At 40.4% G+C, this 18,296-nt stretch overlaps 1 protein-coding gene across 1 annotated transcript; it reads left to right on the top strand.

Annotated features, from left to right (window-relative positions):
• Positions 1-442: 442 nt before the first annotated feature.
• LOC311498039 (uncharacterized protein) lies at positions 443-2,999 on the top strand. The gene is made up of 5 exons (XM_084558473.1): positions 443-481; positions 958-1,010; positions 1,140-1,237; positions 1,726-1,942; positions 2,234-2,999. The coding sequence occupies exons 3-5, from the start codon at positions 1,169-1,171 to the stop codon at positions 2,356-2,358; spliced, it is 411 nt and encodes a 136-aa protein (XP_084414599.1). The 5' UTR covers positions 443-481; positions 958-1,010; positions 1,140-1,168; the 3' UTR covers positions 2,359-2,999.
• Positions 3,000-18,296: the final 15,297 nt, after the last annotated feature.

Raw genomic sequence — 18,296 nt, forward strand, 5'->3', positions numbered from 1 at the left:
AGACGGAGTTTTCAATCAGATGAAGAAGTTGTGGTGCAAGGACGAAATTTTGATTTCAGAAGTGGGGGGGGGACACAAGTATTTTTAATAAAACTCTAATCTTTCAGTTCACTGTGTTTTCTAGTAGTTCTTCTAGGTTTCTATTGCTACTTTTAGCTAGATAGATAGATAGATAGATAGATAGAAAGATAGATAGTTTTTTTTATTAATCCCAAACTAGGAAATTTCTCTGTTGCAGCAGCAATGTACAGGAATTCAGCACCATACATAAATATAACAAAAAGCTAAAAGTCAACAATACAAAATAGAGAACTAAAAAAAAAGCTTGTGGGCGGGTCTAAACTAAAGGAAACAGGCTTCAGCTCGAGCGGCCGTTTTCCACTTGGTCCTAGTGCTTGACGCGTCTCTGTTTACTATAGTAACATTGTTTTTGGACGAAAAAAGGACGGAAAAAGTTCTGGAAAAAGTTCTCCTCTGAATGGTAACTGCATATCTCAGTGGATCAGTGCACCTTTTATTTTCAAGATTATTCATTTGGTTTCTGTTTCTTCAGGCTTTTTGTGACATGAGACATGAAAGTTCTTACGAAACGTTTTGCGGAATATTCCATGTGGTTTTCTTGTCTCTTCAGTTGGTGCTAGCTAACAGCCTCAGGTTTTACTGAACTAAACTGACCTCCTCCTTATTTAGTGAAGCCAGTCCAAGTGAGTTCAAGGTCCATGAAGACCTGACTCTGAACACCAGACTCCGGCAGAGAGACGCTTTTACAAAGGGTCCTCACATCCCCCCTGTGATTCCCACACCTGGGACACAGGAATCAACTTTGTCATTTTAATGAGTTGAGATTTAGTTGTAATTTCTCATTTTACCTTATCATTTTCATAACCAGAACAGTTCTGTGCATTTCAGTTTAAAATAACTTCATAATGAACTCATTCATTTGTTGTGGATTTATAGGTCTGAGACAGTACTACCAACCCCACAGCACCTGACCTTGTCCCAGAGAGAGAGTAAGTTAATACTTAATGAAAGCTGGTCCTTAATGAAGGTCTATCTAACTTCCTGTTTCAATATTTGACTTTGGAAATAAAAATGTTTTCTTAAATACTATGCTTCTATTTAAAATGTTTTCACTCTAGAAGTTCAATGGGGACAAGAGCCGCCTTTCATGCTGGTCAACAAGACAAAGACAAGGCTGATATCAGCTTATCTGGAGCATCGCACAGGAAAAAAGGAGGTCAGTGAAGAGAGCAAGGCACCAATATACAATAGCCAGGATTTACTCCTTGTTCTGTTATTTGAATGCAGCATGGCCTTCTGACTTTCCTTTTGTAGCGTGTCCCAGTAGCTATTAAATCCATCTCCATAAAATCCGGTGCAAACATTTCTGCTTCCTTCATGATGATGATGGAAAGTGCAGGTCAAAATTTGAGTTATCCTTTGTCGTGGTAAACAGCATGTTACCTCCGTTCAGTGACATGAAACTCCAGTAACCAACATTTTTCAGTTTAACATTTTACAGAAGCTCTTATCAGATTCTTTATAAGCCAGTTTTATAAGCCCTCATCTAGGAAGGCACAGGAGTCCATGTGTCTGAGGTTCACCAACACAACAGTCTTTTATTGAGGCATTGTAGTATATTTGTATAAATGGATAAATCCATAAATCGTTCCAATAAAACAACGTTAAACTACACTTACTTTTTCTTCCTTCTTATTGTTGCAGGTTCGTGTTATTGCAGTGGTGTTACGCAGGGAGGCAGTAGCCTATCGCTGCCTCTTCTGTTGTCAGGAGAAGCTGCACATCTCAGAAGGTGTTTGCAACATCAACGGCCATCACTTTTACTTTGACTACGGTCATGCAGACATCATGTGTCCCATACCGTCAGGCTGTGAGACACCGTCTCATATTGCTGTGGCATCTGCTGCACCTAAAACTAAAGGTATTGATGGGCATGTTTTAGGCTTTGCTAGGCTGTGGCAGTCTGTTGGTCAGCTGGGCTACCGCTTTACTCCAGGCTGAAATGTTTGGATTGATAGCAAACTATGAGGTTCAATCCAAATTATGTTTTTGAAGAAATTGTCTTAAAAACATTTGTTGACCTACTGTGAAGTATTAAGCTACATACATTACGTCCTTGTCTCCACTCATGAGGGTTTGTTCTAACCTTGATCTATTATCACCTCATCACCCTCATGTCATTTGACTGTCTGTATAAATTTGTGTTGTCCAGAGACCACTAACAGCAGTGCCAGATCAGGTAATGGTGGTCATGATGAACTACTGCAGCCAACTAAACCAGGATCTAGTGGAGAAAATGGTATGTATGTCTGCATGTGTGTTTTTTTGTCACCCTGAAAACAATAACCTCCTAAAGCCTAGCGGCAGTTGTTTACAGCTAGGTAGCTAAGCTAATTGTTAACCAAATAGTTTTGTGCTATTTTTGTGTCCTAAATAACACAAAGCCATCTGAGTTCTTGCTAAACTTCTTTTATTTTACAGCAGCTAATTAGTGATAAAGGACCAATTAGTGATAAACTATCACTCCCCCTGAGTTGCTCATACACAAAGCCAGCATGTTCAGATACAAATATGGAAAAGACACACAGATACGCATATTCACCAAAATTTACAAATATACAGACAACCTCACTGTCCTATTGAGTTAATGTGCTTGTTTAGGCTATAGTCAACATTCATTCACGGCAGAGAAGACGTTTTAATATCCGGCCTCACATGGGGCACCAATTCAGTACGTATTTGGGTTGTTCAGATTTGAGGGCACAATCTCAGTTTGCCTGGGATGGCTTAAAGGACTGTGTAAGACCAAAGTGCGGTTTATGCCTATGTGGGACACAGACGCTGTAACCTACATACGTAGCCAGTTGGACTAATTTTTGTTTCTACTTCCTGCTTCACTTTCAACGATTGCGACTGAAACTTTTGCAGAAATTTCGCCAAAGAAGTGTCATACAAATGTTTGTATCTCCAGACCTCCTCAGTTAACCTTTCCTCAATGTGTTCCGTCTTTATTGATCCAAAACAATTAATTAGAAAATTACAGAAGATGGAGAAGCAGCCAGAAATACTAAAGCGGAAATACACAGCTACCAAGCGGACCAATCACAACTCTTGCAGTCTGCAATGCCGAGACGCATAGTTCATTTCTGGGGAGGTGCACGTCAGCTACAGCTCTAGGGTCTGCGTAGGGTCTGGGCTGTAGCTACAATGTCAAATTGACACAGAAGCATAAACCGCACATTAATAATAGGTTATTAACAAGAGAATGAATGAGAGATTGTTCACTTGATTTGGTGATGGTCAAGAGTATATGACCATCGCTACGTCTATGTATGTGCTGGGTTTCTACATGTTGGATCCAAAGCTGTAGTTTAGTTCTAGCTTTCTTTACACAACCCTCCAACAAGGCGAGCTGGATCCATTGATCATCACTGTCACCTCAGGGTAGAGTAGTGCAGTAAATGCTGTAAATGATGGTGTGCTTTATGGGAGTGCCTGGTGTAAAGTTGGTAATCATTTCATCTTGTCAAAACCAAGCCCATTTTAAATGATTGTGAGGGGGGTAGTTCAGTGTTGTGCCGACATGTGAAAGACTTCCTTATCTCAGTGTACAGCTCAGTCAGATAGCCACTACATCATTACTACAAGTTCAAACTGGAACGAATGGTTCAAAGTTTGATAGTGTTGACATTACTCAAGCTGCTTTATGAACAGGTTGTCTTTAGTGAGTACATTCAACAAAACGTAATCACATTGTGCCTTTCTGTGACCTCTTAGATAAATGTAACAAACCGTTATTGGAGGTGAAGAACCAGAAGGCAGACAACAACTCATTTCCTTACAACTTCACCGTCTGCTTTTCCACTATGTTTGAATTCTCCAACATCCTGCAGGTAACAACTCATAGCCTTTAAAGGCCTTGCTCCATCATATCTTACAGCCATAATTGTACCATATCATCCTAAAAGATCACTTCAATCTCAAAGTGCAGGCTTACCTGGAATTTAAAAGAGTAGAATGGGAGGTAGAGCTTTCAGCTTCAGGCTACTCTCCTGTGGAACCAGGTCCCAATTTGGGTTTGGGAGGCAGACACCCTCTCTTTTAAGGTCAGGCTTAAGACTTTCCTTTTTGTTCAGGCTTATAGTTAGGGCTCGACTGAACCATCCCTTAGTTATGCTGCAATAGGCCTACACTCTAAGAAAAAACTCCGTAAAAAAACGGAAAAACTACTGGTAATTTTCTGCCAGTACATTGTCTGTCATTCTACGGACACCTTCCGTCAACCTGATAACGGACAATTCCGTGCCTTTTACGGACACTTCCGTCAACCTGATAACGGACAATTCCGTAGCTTTTACGGACACTTCCGTCAACCTGATAACGGACAATTCCGTACCTTTTACGGACACCTTCCGTCAACCTGATAGCGGACACTTCCGTCAATCCTTAAACGGATAATTCCGTAGCTTTACAGGTTATTTGCTGTACCCTTTACGGACGCTTCCGTCAACCTGATAACGGATAATTCCGTAGCCTTACAGGTTATTCGCTGTACCTTTTACAGACACTTCCGTCAACCTGATAACGGATAATTCCGTAGCTTTACAGGTTATTCGTTGTACCTTTTACAGACGCTTCTGTCAATGCTTAGACTGATAATTCCGTAGATTTACTGGTTATTCGCTGTACCTTTTATGGACGCTTCTGTCAATGCTTAGACTGATTATTCCGTAGATTTACTGGCTATTCGCTGTACCTTTTATGGATGCTTCCGTCAATGAATCTGATGCCACCACAATATGTACAAATTGAGCAATTTTTATTTTATTTTTCAAGTTATTCAAGTGCATTTGAGGTAACAAGTAATTCTAAAAACAACAAACAAGAGAGAAATGTCAAATTTTGTAAAGTGTTATGGTCACACAGGAACTTCAGCAATCTTGGTGGTATGTGTTGTTGCTTTGCTGCTTTTTTCTTCTCCGCCTTGGACCCTTGGCCAGGAACTATTCCCTGGAAAATTCTAAGGAAATGTAAAAGTATTTTAGTTACACATGCATTTAAATAAATTAAACTGTAATACAGAGTAACATGCAGACAAGGTTGAGATGGATAAATACTCTTATACTCCAGAACTTTGAACATTACGTGAACAAACTCAAATGTATCAAATAGAAATACATTGAAGAATTTTTAAAATTCCCCTCAAATGTACACAGAAGGCCTGATTAACAGATGAAGAAGCGAACAAAATTATAAGACTTCAATCTGTGGCTCCATCATACATGGCCTCTGTCAACATCAGAATCAAACCCACAACCCTAGAGTCAAGTGTCAATCACTATACAAGCAGAACTACTCAGAGTCGTTAGAGAGACAGTGTTTTCTGAGACGAGTGGACCAAGCAGGCCGACTGAGCCTCAGCTCTTCCTCCGCCGTCAGGAGGTGATGGGCCCTGAGCAGCTAACACTCCATGGGTTAAAGTGAAGGGGCTGAATCACAACACCGTGTTTCGGTCATGTCTTATCAGTAATACACTACAACATGACAGGAATAAGAACTGCTTTAACCGACAATGCTGTGAATATTGTATCATATATGATTATATTTTTATTCATCTCTGGTGATAAACAATAGAACAAATCCATGTAAAAAAAAAAAAAAAAAAAAAAAAAAAAAGAAAAAAGTTGGCTTCCAGCAGGAATTGAATATAGGCTACCGCTGGGAGAAATGCTGCAAGTGGTCATCTTGTCGTCCAGTAGTCATTTAATGGAATTTGGTCAGCTCAGGGCCACAATGGGGGACATTATGTGGTCACTGACAACTTCCTGATGGACAGCAATCTTGAAATGCCACCTTAAAATGTATATGAAAAATAAAATTAATTCAAGAAAACACAATATCGCATACTATTTGACAAGACGCTAAAAGTCTACCACAGTCTGACCATAGACAAGTTTTGGTAAGAACAAGTATAAAATACCTTGAAAAAGATGTTAAGTACATTTTTTCAGAATCAAAATTGTACATACATTAAGATATTTGAGCTTGCAAGGAATGCGCAAATTACACAAATTACAAACCTGTGATTTGGATGCACGGGGTACTTGGGAGTAGGGGTGGGAATCTCTTGGCACCTCACGATTCGATTCGATTCCGATTCAGAGGTCAACGATTCGATTCTAAAACGATTATCGATTAATCGATTATCGATTAATCGATTATTATTTTTTTAATGTACATTTCCATGCGTGACTTTAAATTTTGTGATATATATACACACACACACACACACACACACACACACACACATATTTTAGTTTGGTCAGATTCTTAAATATGAGTTTGCTACTCAGAATTTGCAAATCATTTCCTACTATTGTGTTGATCATTAGAGAAAGAAAAACAGATGAATTACCTTCTCTAATTTTTTTTAGAATTTACCTTACAAACGGTGAAAGTCTTGTCGATCTTTCCTCCATCCTCAAAAAATCCAAAATGCTGCCATACGTCAGCTTTTAAAGAAGCCGGTGCAAGTCTTATGGGTCTACCGCTCGCTGTTGCAGCCATTTTATCGCCGCATGTAAACAACTCGCACGTGTGTGCGCATGCGCGTATAGCAGGCCAGAGAGGAGAGTTTTCTTTTGAGCTCCGCAGCAGGCGCACAGAATATTGCAGCGGGCGAACTAATTAAAAATTTTAATTTTAAAATTCCGATTATGAACTTATTTGAATCGAGACAGAATCGTTCAGGATAGAATCGAAATAAATCGGAGAATCGATTTTTTTTCCCACCCCTACTTGGGAGGCTCGTCAACATCAGTCCTTCACTCTGACAGCATGAAATCAGTGCTGGCTCCATTCATTTCCCTCAAACTTTTCCTGCCAATATGGTGGCGTCAACAAAAAAAGTCACATGACGCCCAGAGCTCTATAGAGTGGGTTTCAAACCAGAGCCCCATCTGCGTGTCTCTGTACATGTGGATGTGATGAATAACAATACCAAGTTTAGCAGTAGAAGTAGTAGTAATAGTAATAATGGTACGCTGATTTTTAACTTAGAACAATTTACCAGCTAGAAAAAACATACAGTAGCCCATGTACTGTAAAGGGACATCAAAAGTGAATGGAAATTAATCTTTTTTTATATATATTCTGTGTGTGTGATTCCTCCACCACCTACAGTAAGATTCCTAAGTCTGTGAGAAACATTGTATCCAGATATTATCTTATCATTTTCTGGGGTTTAATTTACCTCATTTTGGTAGAAAAAGTAATCAGTGTTTTCCTTGAAGTATCTCACAATGCCAGAGGTCAGCTTTACTGTATTGTCACCGATCTTCATCCCTTTTGAGGCAAGGAAGTTTTGGATGTTTGTTCCTTTTCTGGAAACTTCCTCTGTCAGTTTTGTTTGGACCGAAAAGCCTAGGAGGGTAGATGTGTGCTCAAACAGGTGAACAGCTTCAAAAAGGAATGTCCACTCTTCCATTATGGTGTTTACACTGCTTCCTTTGTTGAGAATTTTAATGCTGGATGGCATATGTATTGGCCATCAGTTTTTGAATAGTTGATTCCTGAAAATAGTGAGACAACAGTTATCATCAAATGAATCAATTCATAATTTCCAAATAATATATATTTTTTTAAATATTTGATGTTAATAATTATCAATTTTGTGCTTCTCGATTCGTGGAAAAGTTAGCCATAGAATAATTGCCAAGATAATAACAGATGATTGCAGCCCAACCTGAAGATGATGGGTTTTGAAGGCACTTTTCAGTTCATCTTGTTTAGAGTGTTGTCCTGGTCCACCCTCAACAGGAGGCTGCTACTGCACACATTCATAACGATCAGAATTTCTGGACTTTTTACTCCAACTTTGTCTTGTCTTTGAGTCTAGGTGCATCCGTGGCACGTGGACTGCAAAACTATTAAATGAGGAAAACCTCCTCCCAGTCTTGGTGACCATGTGAAAAAATAAAAACATTGTTTACATGTCTGTGACACCTGCAGTGTTTCAGGACGTCGACAGAAGAGACACAGTTAACACCACAAATGTTACACACCAACATAACATTAACTCTTTTTATGCGGGGGAAGTATTGACACAGCGCTAGCTAGCGCTGCTAACGCTACTAATGCTAACGCTAGCGTCGCTAGCAGAGCGTTAGTAGCGCTGCTAACGCTTACGCTAGAGGTGCAATAACTCACGGACACTGCCGTCCCACCTGAGCTAAGGCAAATTTGATCATCAATTGATGTGTAACCCATAGACATGTCTATGGTGTAACCCTCCCTGAAGAGGAGCGCGGTGGCTACCAGTGTCCGTGTCCCACCTTCTCCTTACCCACAATGCAATGCGCAAACCCGAAAAACGGAAAAACACCTGTGATAATCAAATACGGAAAATTCATTGCTATTAATACAGTAGATTGGACCGTGTTTTTACGGACATTTCTTACAGTGTAGGCTGCTGGGTGACGATGCACTGAGCACATGTCCTCTACTCTCTTCTCTCTTGCACCGAGTTCCTGTCCTCTAATTTCTTGTCCCTGGCACTGAGCTCTTGTCCTCTACTCGCTTCTCTCTCGTACCAAGCTCCTGTCCTTTAGTTTCTTATCTAAGTTCTTCTCTGTTCCTACTCATGCAATTGTGTGCTACTACTGTACAGCATGTTAACTGCTGTGTGTCCCTCTCTCCATCTTCCCGTTAAAAGGGAGTTCTTCCTTGCCAACGTCGTCTTCGTGCTTGCTCTGGGGGTTTCCGGCCAGGTTTTGTAAAGCATCTTTACAATTTGCATTGTTATTGATGCTATATAAATAAAATAAAACTGAATTAAATTGAGCTGATGCTTCCATTTTGGTTTTATCTAAATGTTTGTATTTTTTACTGTAGCTGGTCCAGAGTTTGGAGATGCTGCAGTTACTGGGGGTGAACAGGGTTGTCATCTATAAGACCAACTGCAGCCCTGAAACGCAGCGCATACTGGACTACTACACACTCAAAGGTGGAGTTTTGTGATTTTTACATCCATGTGTCTATCTTCAGAGCCCAAGCAGTTGCAGTAGAGATATATAATCTATTCATCCATTTCAAAATGATCCCCCTCCACTCAGTGTTGTTTTTGGCAGCCATTTTAGATCTTAGTCTTTTGGACGAAAATGCTTATTAGTTTTAGTCACATTTTTGTCATTTCTATATGTGATGGTTTTAGTCTAGTTTTAGTCGACGAAAACGCAAAAAGCTTTTAGTCTAGTTTTAGTCAATTTTAGTTAAAAGAAAAAAAAGAAAGTATTTTCACCAGTAATTACAATAACAAAGGAATGGTTTTCGACGGACAAGTTTTCCACCCAACAGCAAATACTTTCTGATCTACTATAAGGATTATGCATTACACACAGATAAAATGGTAACAGTGGAATCGATGTTCATTGCTCCAAAAAAGCCAAGAACAAAAACATTCTTAGTTAGCTAGTTTTAGCCTGAAGTTAGCGCATTTTGCGCCAGGAGTTATTTATTTATTTATTTTTGTGATACTGTATTGAAATTAATGCAGAGAGACAATTATATATATATATATATATATGAGGGCATGTTGCAAATATAAAGTAAAAATAAATAAGATGAATGTTTGTCTTGCTGTTTGTTTTGGAGTTGCAAATGTTTTCGAGAAAAAAAATAAAGTGGCACGCGATCTACCCGCACTACCTTCGCGATCGCGATCGATGTAATGAGCACCCCTGCCATAGATCATCTCGTCGTTTCTGACCACCAAGGCCCTTGCCGCTAGCCTGGCTCCGCCTGCCTACGTACTTCCGCTCATTTGCATTCCCTACAGAAGTCAGAGAGTCTGGTATCCAGGCTACCTTGCCGCTGCCACTAAGGTCCATCATTTAGTGTGACTGTGACGGCAGGCGTGATGCCATGTGGTGGGCGTGACCAAACAAGGATAGGATGCAGCACCATTGCTGATACTTTTTAGCTTTTGACAGACAATAGGCAGAAATGTCATGCATTTTGAACGTCTGACAGACCACCCACTAACATTTTCGTCCAGTCTCGTCTCGTCAACGACAGCTTACACACGTCTAATCATGTTTTCGTCATCAAAGAGCCATGTTTAGCTCGTCACAGTCTCGTTATCGTCATGACAAAAAGGGGCGTCAACGAAATAATTACGTAATCGTCATCGTTGACGAGAACAACACTGCCTCCACTTGAGCGAGTGCGATCTGTCAAACGACCTTTTCCTTGCACTTACTTTGTTCCTCCCTCCAGATAGTTCAAGGGACCTGATTTCAGTATCACAAACATTGTCCAGAGATAAACTGTAGACAAATTGTGTAAATTAGGGAGTGTGGCTGCTCCCATCTTTTTACTATGATCTATAAAAATGTCAATGACTCCAGCAACACTTGTAGTACATGTGATAGCTTTATTATACTAAGTTATAAAGTTGTTTGGTGTACTACAAGTGTTCCTGGAGTATTGACCTTCTTATATTTCTGATCCTCCTCCACGCGCCTTGGTGGTAGAGGAAGTTGAGCCTGAAATACAAATTTTATAGTGATCTAACAGATCCACTAAAAAAAAAAAAAAAAACGTGTCACATTCTGTTGACACACTTTGACAAGTGATCGTTGCAAAACAAGTTAGAGAGGTGATTTTAATGTGAAGCAACTGTTTGAGGTCCTTACTGAGTGGATCAAATATAGCAACAGAAGGGGCTTTAAAAAGATCCTTTGATTTCCTCAAAATTATAGGATTGTTATTTGTAGAATATGGAATATATGTCCAACAACACAACAAAACCTGGCTGTGCTTCTAATGTCTCCCTCTCAGGACTAGTGGAGGTGATCCCTTGGCCTGTGACCAGATACTTCAATGTATCTCACAGCTGGCTTCCTCAACTCAGTCCAGGTGACATCCACTACTTTGGTCAGATTCCTGCTCTCAATGATTGCATCTACAGGTACATGTACCGGTCCAGATACGTGGCCCTGCACGACGTGGACGAGCTCATACTGCCCCAGTCGGTCAACAGGTAGCACCTTTCTTTATGATGCTAATGAACCATGAAAACACAAAATGTGTTTTAGAATTAGTACCTGTACCCGAGTGCAGGATGAGTTGTCAACATTTTAAATCATTTTTCCAGGAAATGACAAATAAAATACAATCAGAACAACATTTTTTGTCAATGTTGGGCAAGTTACTGGTGTGTAGGAGGCATACACAGATCAGCCACAACATTGTGACCACTGACAGGAGAAGTAAATAACATTTAAACCATCTTGTGACCGTTCAATGTTCTGCTGGGAAACTTCTGGACCTGGCATTCATTGGTGTGGATGTTACTTAGACATGTAGCACCCACCTAGACCAGACCAGGCACCCCCACCCCATAGCAATGACACTCCTTGATGGCAGCAGCCATCCCCAGCAGGATGCAGCCTGACACAGACACACACACAAAAACACTTTAGGAACAACTAAAAAAAAAACATGAAGAACAGCACAAGGTGTTGACCTGGCCTCCAAATTCACTAGATCCCAAACTGATCAAGTATCTGTGGGATGATCCACAGAGGCCCCTCCCCTCAAAGGCCCCCCCACTAACAACTGCCTTCTTCCACCTCAAGAACATTGCCCGACTCCGTCCATCACTCTCCTTCTCTGCTGCTGAAACCCTCATTCACGCCTTCATCACTTCCAGAATTGACTACTGCAACAGTATCCTCTATGGCACACCATCCAAAACTTTAAATAAACTTCAGTACATCCAAAATTCTGCTGCACGTCTGCTCACCCACACCCGCTCCCGTGATCACATCACTCCTGTCCTCCAGAAACTCCACTGGCTCCCAGTTCCACAGCGTATTCAGTTCAAAATCCTCCTCCTCACACACAAAGCCCTCCATAACCAGGCCCCCTCCTATCGAACTGACCTGCTCCATCGCCACAATCCATCCCGCAGCCTCCGTTCATGCGACGCAAACCTCCTTACTCCATCACTCAAGACCAAGCATCGAACCTGGGGCAACAGAGCCTTCTCTGCAGCTGCCCCCTCCCTCTGGAACTCTCTCCCCAAACACATCCGCGACTGTACCGACCTTCCTACCTTCAAATCTCTGACAAAAACACACCTTTTTAAAATTGCTTTTAATGTTTAGCTCAGTTTATTGTGTTTTTAATGTTATATTTCACATTGTTTTGCTGATTTGATGTAAAGTGTCTTTGAGTATCTTGAAAAGCGCTTTTAAATAAAATGTATTATTAACATTCTGTTACCAGACACCACAGGACACCCTCAGAAGGCCCATGTCCATCCTCTCATGAGTCACAACTGTTTTGGAGGCTTACACAATATTAGGAAGGTGGTCATAATGTTATGCCTGATCAGTGTTTAGTGTAAGATATATCTTAATTTGTAATAATGGATTAATTTAGGTTTACCTGTAAAGCCACAATAGTCGAGACCTTAATGAGACTTTAAAAACACATTATGTACTTTCAACTCATTTATACAGTATTAAAGTGTGTGGTAAAAGTTTTACTGGCAGTTTATTTCCAGCAGCTAAATGTAAGTGGTTGCAAAAACAATTAAAAGTGTTTCATGTTCATAATCCTTCTCTTAGCTGGTTGGAGCTGTTGCCACTGCTGGAGAAGACATACGGCGCAGACAAATGTTATCGCTTTGAGAATAACGTGTTCCCCAACACCGTCATGCGGGCTCCTCCACTGCCCCAAACTCTGCCCCAGCAGAGGCGATGGCAGAACGTGACAGGGGTGAACATCTTCTCTCACCTGTACCAACAGCCCGTCAAGAAAGGAATGAAGTACGGAAACGGCAAGATCATCGTCAACCCCCGAGTTGTGTTCTCAACAAGCGTCCACGAGATATTGAGCTTGCAGAACGGCTGCGCTTGGGTCGACAGGGACATAGCAAGAATGTACCACACCAGGTAAACTGACGTTTCTTATTCATATCATACAGCAGGTTTAAAAAGTCTGATTGTTGTGATGTAAGTAAATCCTAAGTGCATAAGTGTGCACTCTCCTGAACATGCAACTCAATATCCATACACATAATACCAGCTCCGTCAAACTGGGGCGTCTTCTGTGCACAGCCCTCTTCTCTTGGGATTCCTCCACAAATGTTTTAATAGGAGTCCTGTCCAAAATATTCATCTTCTTCTTGCTGAAGCCTTACTTTGCTTGATGTAAAGCGTTCTTCTGGAGTTGTTCTAGTGCAGAAAGGTCTGCAGAAGGTTCGGTTCCAAAACGTTCTGCTTCGTGGAGTTATTCAGGGATTCCCTAGACCTTCAGTAAAGCCCCGGTTCCACCTGAAGAAAGTCAGGCCCCACATCTGGAACCACAGTCCTTTGTTGTGGGCACAACGTGTGGTTTTGCAGTTGTGCTGTGTTGCTTTTGCATACCTTCAGTGTTCAGACCACATGCTTCTGGCAGAGCAGATACACCGATCAGGCATAACATTATGACCACCTTCCTAATATTGTGAAGGTCTCCCTTGTGGTGACTCATCAGAGAATGGACATGGGCCTTCTGAGGGTGTCCTGTGGTGTCTGGTAACAGAAAGTTGTTAGTGGGGGGGGGGCTTTGAGGGGAGGGGCCTCTGTGTTAGATTAGATTAGATTAGATTAAACTTTATTGTCATTACACATGTACAAGTACAGAGCAACGAAATGCAGTTTAGCATCTAACCAGAAGTACAGTAGGCAGTAAGAGCACATGGCATAAATATTATGGTATATAAGTGGTATGGTACAGGTTGTTTTTACAGCATATGGACAATATTTACAGATCAAACCTATGTACAGGTGAGACCATATATACAGGTGAATGAGCAAGATATACATAATGATTGAATGAGGTACTATGAACTTATTATACAGATGGATTTGTTCGTTAAATGTGAGTACACTATAAACAGGAATTATAGCATAACATAATTTACAAGATCCCACAGAATCTTGATCAGTTTGGGATCTAGTGAATTTGGAGGCCAGGTCAACACCTTGTGCTGTTCTTCATGTTTTTGGCTGCTGGGGATGGCTGCTGCCATCAAGGAGTGTCATTGCTATGGGGTGGGGGTGCCTGGTCTGGTCTAGGTGGGTGCTACATGTCTAAGTAACATCCACACCAATGAATGCCAGGTCCAGAAGTTTCCCAGCAGAACACTGAATTGTCACAAGATGGTCAATGTTATTTACTTCTCCTGTCAGTGGTCATAATGTTGTGGCTGATCTGTGTATGTGTTTTCACATATTTTAGTCTGGCTTGGTTTTATATTTAAACAGAAAGAGCCTGTGTTCTTCCCACTCTGTCACGATAGCCCAGACAGATATGTGTTAGTAACCAGTGTTTTCTCTTCATCATTCCAGAAGGACTCCTGTTCTTGATAATGTCACTATGGTGCAATATTTTCTCCACTCGTTCATGACCATCTTCACCGTCCTCCATAGTATATTTGATCTCTTGGAAATGTTTTTGTAGCCCTTACCTGACCGATACCTTCCAACAATGAACACAGCCACAAGCCAAAGAAAAAAGCTCTGCCAGATGCAGGAGAAGGGCTGCAAGCATCATGAAAGACCAAAGACTGTAGGAAAAAAAAAAGAAAATGGACAACATGTCTCCATTTCCTCCCATTAGTTAATGTGAGACTAGAATTCTGGGGATACAGGCGGCAGCATCCTGTGAGTTTGGAGTCGTACACTGCACAGTTTTCTTATGGTCATGTCGTCAAATTAAAATATTTTTATTAGAGATAGATAGACAGATAGATGTGTCCAGTAGCTTCATTACACAGAAACAGGAGGAATTAAAGTCTAAGATATGTAACTGTTCTCTGTTTCCCGTCTTTGCAGAACTCCTGAAACCAAGGTGACACCCGAGGAGCTCATTTATGACGGCAGACTGCTCAGCTACAGAGATCAACTGGTGCCGGCGGTCGATACCGTGCTGAGAGTCACTGAACTTCTACCAAAAGACAGCATGCATTGATCTATGTGTGTGAGGTTTTTATTGCCTCGTTCAGAATTCTTTATGTTCGTCCTCTTTTGTTGTTTGTTTCAAAATGTGAAAGCTTTGCTGGACTGAGAGTGACTCGTTTGAAGGAAACTGGTTTGTGAACTTTTGCCTTGCAGTGATGCATTTGTTCAAACACACACACCAGCGCCTGGAGGACTGGAGCAGTGTTGAGACTTAGTGGTGAAAGAACTCAAACTTCTTGACTCAGGGAGAGAAATCATTAAACTGGCTATTTATATCTAATCATTCAACATTATGCTACATTCATATTTCATCTGGAGATCACACTGAAAGAATCTCACTAACCTTTCCAAGTCTTTAGAGATACTTTTTAGCCTTTATTCATTAATTTTGCAGAGACGTGCTCGTTTATTTAAATCCAGTTAAACTGAATTAAACAGTGAAGTTTACAGTCCTGTAAAAGTACAGCCTTCTACACAACCTTCATCAGGTGCAAATCTTCTAACATTTTGATTCTTTTTAAGTTTAAAAAAACACCTTGATTAGTATGTTTGTTTGTTTGTTTGTGAGGAGAAACACAAGGTGGCGGTAAAGCACTTTAATACCAACGGGTCTGAGGAAAACTTTGCTGAAAATGATCAGATTTACATGAATTAAAGGTAAATGACAATCTACTGCACTCCATTGTTATGTATGTCAGGGATAAGGTTCTTAGAGGTGTCCATTAATTCACAATGAGCATGCACTGCAGACACCTTAAAGGACACACTCCCAGACTTCATTTCTCTTTATTAAGCTGGGTTTCATTTATTGTCTCAGGTTAATTATTTTTTAATGGTGTTCTATTTGCTTTAAAGAACTTCCTCTGTGACATTAAAATCAGCAGATGAGTTACTTCCTGCAGCTGAACTCAGACAAAACTAGTTTTACTCTTAGCTGGTTACCCCGGCAACAACATCAGTCCTATTGTGAGAAACCTGGGAGTCTGGTTTGACTCTAACTTAAGTTTTGAGTCCCACAACCATGGGCGTGGTAGTGGGGGGAAAGGGGACCTGACTACCCAGGGCCCGAGTAGGGAGAGGGCCCATGAAAATCCTGAATTTATTTTTGAATGAATTGGGCCCTCCAATTAATTGGTGTCATAATGTATTTCAAATATATTGATAACATCAGCTGAGAGAATGAACTTTGCCCTCTCAACATATTGGACATTCTGGGGGCTCCCTCTTGGAGACGCAAAATGGTTTAATCCGCCCATAGACAGCGGCCGGCGACAAGTAGGTCAGTGAGCCCAGATTGAATGACCTGGAGGCTAGCTGTCATCATGCCGCCCAAAAAACACAAATCGGGGTACCAGAAAAAGAAAGAGCGGAAAGACAAAGAAATAGGGCAGAATGAGGGGAAGCAACTGTTAACTGCTTTCTTTCCAAAAGCTGAATCGAGTTTACGTGTTATGTAACTGCATCCAATTAACGTTAACGTTGTCATAGTCCAGAGTCCGTGGGCATTTACTGGGCTGTAAATTACATCCTTACATCTCGTGTAAGGCTTTAGCAAGGCTTTATTTCTTTTTCTGCAAGCTGAAGAACATTTTTAGAGAAAAATTAAATAGTTTATTTGATTTGATTCTCTGTGTACAGTTGTTGGCTCCTGTTCAACAATAAATGTTTTTAAATCAAAATGTGTCATGGATCAAAACGTTAGTACACAAACCAGATGTAGCCTAATGTTTATAGATGTAGGCCAAATGCATCAACTCAGGTGGTGAATGAAAGAAGCAGTCATCAATATAATCTGATCTGATTTTAGCTTAAAACCCTATTTATGCTTGTTCATTTATAAATAAATGCCCCAAATTATTATTATTATTATTATTTTTGCTCATGCGCTTCGTGCACTGGCATGGATAGGGGCCCACTGACATTAAGAGTGTACAGGGCCCAGAATTTGGTGCTACGCCCCAGCCTACAACACTAACCTCGTTGAATCCTGTTTGAGGAATGTTTCCAAATCCTGGTTGATTTTATGTTTTAGAGACACAGAATCTATTCTGCATGCTTTTATTACGTCAAGCCTGTATTGACTGTCTGAACAATAAATTAGTTTTACAACTTTAGATGGTAAAACATTCATCTGCCAGGCTGGCTGTTTCCCATGGAATGATCCACCTGTGGAACTCAGGTCAGGTGACTCTGTCATCTCCTTTAATTAAAACATACTTTTACACTTGCAGTATCATGAAAAAAGACTTTATGTAGATATACAGACACAAAAAACAACAACTCGTGTGTGCAAGATGTATAATTAATTATTTAATCATTGGGGTACAATGAAAGAAAATGACAGGGATGTAATCATTAACATGTCTACCACTCTTTTCGTCAATGTTCATTAATTACTATGGTTAAAATGTCAACTGATTTCTTCTGACATGAATTACTGTTGCCCAAGAATAGCTGTAGCGTTAGCTTCACAGTCTAATAAATGTAGGAACAAACAAGCTTGAGTCAGTTTGTCAGAATTTCTTCTTATGTCCAAAAACAACTGAAATCCAATGCAAATGATGTTTTTATTACCTTCTATTGTCCCTTTGAGCCTAACTATGCACCAATCAGTGACTTACCTAATAGAATCTGATGCCTGTGCCTCCATCTAGTGGGGCAATGGTGGTACTACAGATAACAAACACGAGAGCTTTGCAAAAAGGATTTAAGGATTCAAGGATTCTTTATTGTCATTACAACACATTGGAAAGAAATTGGTTTCTCTGGTCCCGATTCAAGCCATAAGTAAAAAAAGTATAAATATAGAATATAGAAGTATCTTATCTAATTTGTACAAAAATTAAGTATAGCAGGTGTGTATAAATATTGGCAGTAAAAGTATCAACACTAAAAGTTAACTGCAATGAATGACCAGTGATATTCAGTCCTGTACTATTGAGGTAGTGTGCAAATGGAGTTAAAGTGAAATGGTGTTAAAATGGTGTCTTGGGGAGTTACATGTGTGAACGACAACCACATGGAGGAAATGTCAATATTCTTATGGATTGTATAATGTGCACAATGGTAGAATTTGATTGTTTACAGGTTAAATAAAATGCCCAAAGGTTGAATTGTGTGTACATGGCCTCCTGTAGCCAGATTCCCTTTCAAGAGGTAAAATCCCTATGAGGCACGTTCTGGGTTCTTTGGCTCTCCAAATGTCCAAATGGAGAGTGGGACTGGTTCTATTTTTACTAGAACCTTTGCAGAATATGTGTG

This window comes from Chelon labrosus, assembly GCF_963514085.1.
Source record: "Chelon labrosus genome assembly, chromosome: 13".
NCBI lineage: Eukaryota > Metazoa > Chordata > Actinopteri > Mugiliformes > Mugilidae > Chelon > Chelon labrosus.

Bases quoted from the DNA above. Each gene is read 5' to 3' on its own strand.
- LOC311498039 (XM_084558473.1), top strand. From the start codon at position 1,169: ATGCTGGTCAACAAGACAAAGACAAGGCTGATATCAGCTTATCTGGAG. The intron at 1,238-1,725 runs GTCAGTGAAGAG...TTATTGTTGCAG, and splicing joins ATCGCACAGGAAAAAAGGAG to GTTCGTGTTATTGCAGTGGT. The intron at 1,943-2,233 runs GTATTGATGGGC...TGTGTTGTCCAG, and splicing joins TGCTGCACCTAAAACTAAAG to AGACCACTAACAGCAGTGCC.